Below are 4,851 nucleotides of genomic sequence, written 5' to 3' on the forward strand. Positions count from 1 at the left end.
CCGAATTTTTAGTATTTTGACTTAGTAATTATCTGTGTTAATTAATTCATGCACTGGATAAAATGGTTAAGGTTATTTAATTGGTCGGGCTTGCCTAGCAGTGTGTTGGGCGCCATCACGACCGGGGTTGGGGTCGTGACACCATAACTATCAAACCAATTACCATTCCTAAATGCCCAATCGTTGAGGCTGTGTATTTTGATCTGTGCATCTCTCTTGTTACTTCATGAGAATTGACAACCCGTTCTTTTAAGTTGCCCAAGACCAATATCTTCAATGCATTCCTGAAAATCCTTGACTTCAGCTGGTTGAACTGGAACACCATTCTGCCTGTCATCTACTGAGAGTATGGTATTGAAGTCCCCTAACACAATTCAGGGATCAGTTATGTTATAATTCAGTGCTCTCAGTCCATGCCAGAGGTCCATCCTTTCATTTATGGTATTCAATCCATAAACAAACGTTATCTGACTAGCAAATGGAGACCCCTTATCTTTAACTAAGCAATGAACAAATTGTTGCCTAGATATTAATGTTTGTACCTCCACTTGTTGGGGCTTCCAACACACCCATATTATGTTGGGTTTGTTATTAATAAATAATAACAAAAGAGGTGTGAATGGAAAATGGTGGGAAAAGAAATGGAGGGAAGTGAAATTTTGAATGAGTTCATTTCACTTATGCTCTTTGTCCCTCATTGGTAGAAGGAAAGAAAATCATTGTGTATATAAAGAGAAGCTCATCTTTTAGCTCTTAAAGAGCTAAGAAGAAGGCAAGCCTCGCGCCGTCGTCGTCGTCGTCGCTCGCTCGGCTCGGCTTCGGCTTCGAAATTCGGTCCGACCTGTTTTTCTTTCCCGGATTATTTTAAATCCATTTTCTATTTCCCGCAATATTTTGAACAGCCATGGCTGTTCTGAAACCAACAGCTATGGCTGTTCTGAAAGGTTGCAAATCTCTTTAGAAACAACACCAAGTTGGCTATAAATATACCTTCAAATCCCAGAATATTTACTTACGAAATTTTCTGATTATCTTCTTCTTTTTCTTCTGCACTAAAATTCCAGTGTGTTTTGCTGCCATCGAGTGCTTCGCTGTTCTCGGCGTTTTTGGTACCAATACTCCGGTGAGTTAAATCGTTCTATCCTGGGAGGACATATTCCAAAACCTCGGGTACTTGAGGGGAATAATTTCCTTAAGGACACACTGTGTATTCAGTGGGCTCGATTTGTTCCTACAATGTTTCAAAAATTATTTTGAAGTTCGAATACTGTTTTCAAAATTTGTTTCTACTAACTTTCTGTTTCTGTTTTTTCAGAAAGATTACTGTTTTATTTATTTACAGCAATACAGATTGATAACATATTCTACCATTTGAAGTTTGTGTATAGTCTGTAGCTACTTCCCATTCGTTACCCATTTTCTTCTTAATTTTCTCAGCCTTGTTGGCTTTAACTTTAGTCTCAAGACATCCTATTAGTACTACCTTATTTGTAAGCAGAAAGGTCTTGAGTTCTTTCTGCTTAAAGGGCTTGTTAAGCCCCATTATGTTCTATGAGCAGAAAATCATGGGGGGGGGGGGGGGGGGGAACTTCCTTGGAGGGCTAAGATCCTTTGTCGTTTTTGGGGTGACTACCATTGGTTGAATTCTCAGAGAACTAAATTGACTCTGCCTCAATAGCCTTTCAATCTTCTCACTATTTTCATATAGCTGACTTTGTCCCTCCTGTTCTGGGATGATAGCCAACTTTTTCTTTCCCCTGCTCTTAGCCTGATGCACCTGATATTCCATATCTTCCGATTGTGTTATTGCATCTTGTGTAGCAGCTAATGTTCCTACCTCCTTTGTTACAACTGGTTCAACCTGTTGCTCAGCAGCTGTGGCTGGTTTGGTAGGTTATTGAGGTGCTTTCACTCTCCAATCCATCTTTTGTTTCTTCTTGTGCAGTTGCTGCTTTTCTTTATCAGTTTGTGTTGCCTTCATGCCTTCACCATTGCGATGCCCTATACTCAGGCAGCTCTGACAATATAAGAGCCTCCATTCATATTCAATGGTCTGCAATCTGTACTTGCCTCCTGGTAATTCAATTGGTATCTCCTCTGGAAGTGCGAGTGAGACATCCATCTCAATTAGTATGCGTGCATAGGACACTCTTTCGCCGTTAGCTGTAAGTTTATCTGTGCAAATAGGCTTCCCTAAGCAGCTAGCTATCCTACCTAGGCTTCCTGCCGCCCAGTATTAGATAGGCAAATTAGGGAACGTCGCCCACATAGGAATAACCTGAAGAGGCTCCTTGCTCATCTGGAATTCTGGTTCCCATTGTTTGAGAACTATTGGCCTGTTGTTAAAGGTGTATGGTCCATTTTGAAGCAAGGTCTCCTTCTCTTCCTCAGAAGTAAATCAAAATATAAAATAGCCTTCGTCATGTAAGAATACCTGTGGAGTTGTGACAATATTCCAAACTCCATATACAAATTTCAGCATGTCCTTGAAGGCAGGGTTCCCCCAATTACATAGCCAATTAGTGTTGATTTCCATTTATGGCGCTGTTCTTCAACTTCCTTCTGGACTAATTGGACTGTCTTCACTCCGTCTTTCATAATCGGAGGAAAATAGTCAAGCTTCAACCCTAATTGCTGAGATCTGTTACATTTGACAACTTTAGCCGCTGTAGGTTTTCCTGCTCTCGAAACTGTAGAAAAGGTAAGTTTCCTTGCAGCTGAGGAGGTACCTTCATCTTGTCCTTCAGGGGTAGCAGTTTCAACCGGTAGCATACCTTGCAATACCGTTGGAGCACTACCCATTCCTGTTAACCATTGACCAAATTGCCTTGGACCTAAGTCCTGGGGAACTCTGTTTGTTGGTGCAATTAGTCTATTAGGTTCTTCATGTGTTGTAGAAGGAGTTGACGTCGCCGGATTTTGCTTATTCCGTCGAGCCATAGGTGATAGCGCACGTTAAAAAGCCTTGACTAACATGCGCAGGCAGAGCTTCTCTCTCCTCCATTCATATTCAATACCTTATTCTTCTATTCTCTCTTTCATCTTATTGGCTTTAGTTTTTATGGTAGAAGATACTTGAACCGTGTGACTTTGAATATTTCTACAGTAGATGTTATATTCTAGGGTGCTTTTTTTTTCAATCATTTGACCTTGGCAAACGAGTCACCATATAAACGATCCACATTAATCATTCAAACAAACTTTTTTTTCCTTTCATGTATATTTATTTGCTCAAAACTATATTTTAATAAATTATTTTACAACACTGTTTACTATAAGACGCGATATACACGTGCAACGCACGTGCCGAGAAACTAGTTATTATAAAAGCATGAATAAAATGTCGGTTTACAAAAATAACCTTATAATCTTAAGCATAATAACTCATAATAAAAGGACATAAATGGAATTTTAGATGTAAGCCTTACAATCATATTAGTTTTAGGGCATAGAGGGTGTTTGGCTAAGCTTATAAGCTGGTCAAACTGGCTTACAAGCACTTTTTGGCTTATTTACGCGTTTGGTAAAATTAAAAGTGCTTATAAGTTAAGTGCTTATAAGCCAAAAATAAGCCAAAAGTCGTAAGTTGGTCTCCCCCAACTTATCAAATTTCAGTTTATAAGCAGTTTAAGTTTGACCAAAATATTTACTATTCTATCCCTAAAATACTTCTTTTTAAAACAAAACTCTTCGTATACCCAGTTCTTCAGCTGCATATTATTAATTTCAGCACTTTTATCCAAACACGTAACTGCTTATTTTTTAAATCAGCTTCAGCACTTAAAAGTACTTTTCAGCACCTAATGCTTATCAGCTGCTCTAAATCAGCTAAGCCAAACGGGCTCATAATACTACACGTTATGAATCCTACATGATTACCTTTAGGAATCTTATTAGTATAATTACTTTGGGGATGACTAATTCATATAAAATTGAACAAGTAAATATCTTTAGTCATGTAATCCTATTATTTTTAGGATATACTTCTTAAAAATTCCTATTATTAATTTAATTTGAAAACGTATTATAATGTCCTATTACTAATTTAATTTGAGAATGTATTATATTGTCCAAATTTATTTAGAAAAAAGAGAGCATGTATTATTATAAATGCATAAATACAATATTAATATACCAAAATAGCCCTAAAATATTAAGCGGAAGAACTCATAGGGAAAGGACATAACTGTAATAACCTAGTTTTTGTACTACAATACCTTCTATGCTAATTTTTAATATTTAAAATTATTAAAATTTATCTATTAAATTCTTATTAAAAATATGTAGGAAGGGTTAATAAAATTAATTTCATAAAATCCTCCATATTGGCAATACATTACCACTCCATAATGTCCAATATCAATCTATATCCATATCTATATTATTATAAAAGCATGAATAAAATATTGGTTTACATAAATAACCTTATAATCTTAAGCATAATAACTCATAATAAAAGGACATAACCGAAATTCTAGATGTATGCCTTACAATCATATTAATTTTAGGACATAATACTACACATTAGTAATCATATATGATTACCTTTAGGAATCCTATTAGTATAATTACTTTAAGGATGATTAATTCATATAGAATTGAACAAGTAAATATCTTTAATCATATAATCCTATTACTTTTAGGATATACTTCTTAAAATTCCTATTACTAATTTAATTTGAAAACCTATTATAATATCCTATTATATTGTTCAAATTTATTTAGAAAAAAGAGAACATGTATTATTATAAAAGCATAAATACAATATTAATATACCAAAATAGCCCTAAAATATTAAGCGGAAGAACTCATAGGGAAAGGACATAACTGTAATAACCTATTTTTTGGACT

General features: G+C 35.7%; 1 protein-coding gene across 1 annotated transcript; it reads right to left on the reverse strand.

Annotated features, from left to right (window-relative positions):
• Nucleotides 1-224: 224 nt before the first annotated feature.
• LOC109216211 lies at nucleotides 225-2,318 on the reverse strand. The gene is made up of 4 exons (XM_019380343.1): nucleotides 2,279-2,318; nucleotides 1,913-2,223; nucleotides 1,714-1,861; nucleotides 225-364 (listed from the first exon to the last, which is right to left on the reverse strand). The coding sequence occupies exons 1-4, from the start codon at nucleotides 2,316-2,318 to the stop codon at nucleotides 225-227; spliced, it is 639 nt and encodes a 212-aa protein (XP_019235888.1).
• Between the last annotated feature and the right edge of the window lie 2,533 nt (nucleotides 2,319-4,851).

This window comes from Nicotiana attenuata, unplaced genomic scaffold, assembly GCF_001879085.1.
Source record: "Nicotiana attenuata strain UT unplaced genomic scaffold, NIATTr2, whole genome shotgun sequence".
Classification (NCBI taxonomy): Eukaryota; Viridiplantae; Streptophyta; class Magnoliopsida; order Solanales; family Solanaceae; genus Nicotiana; species Nicotiana attenuata.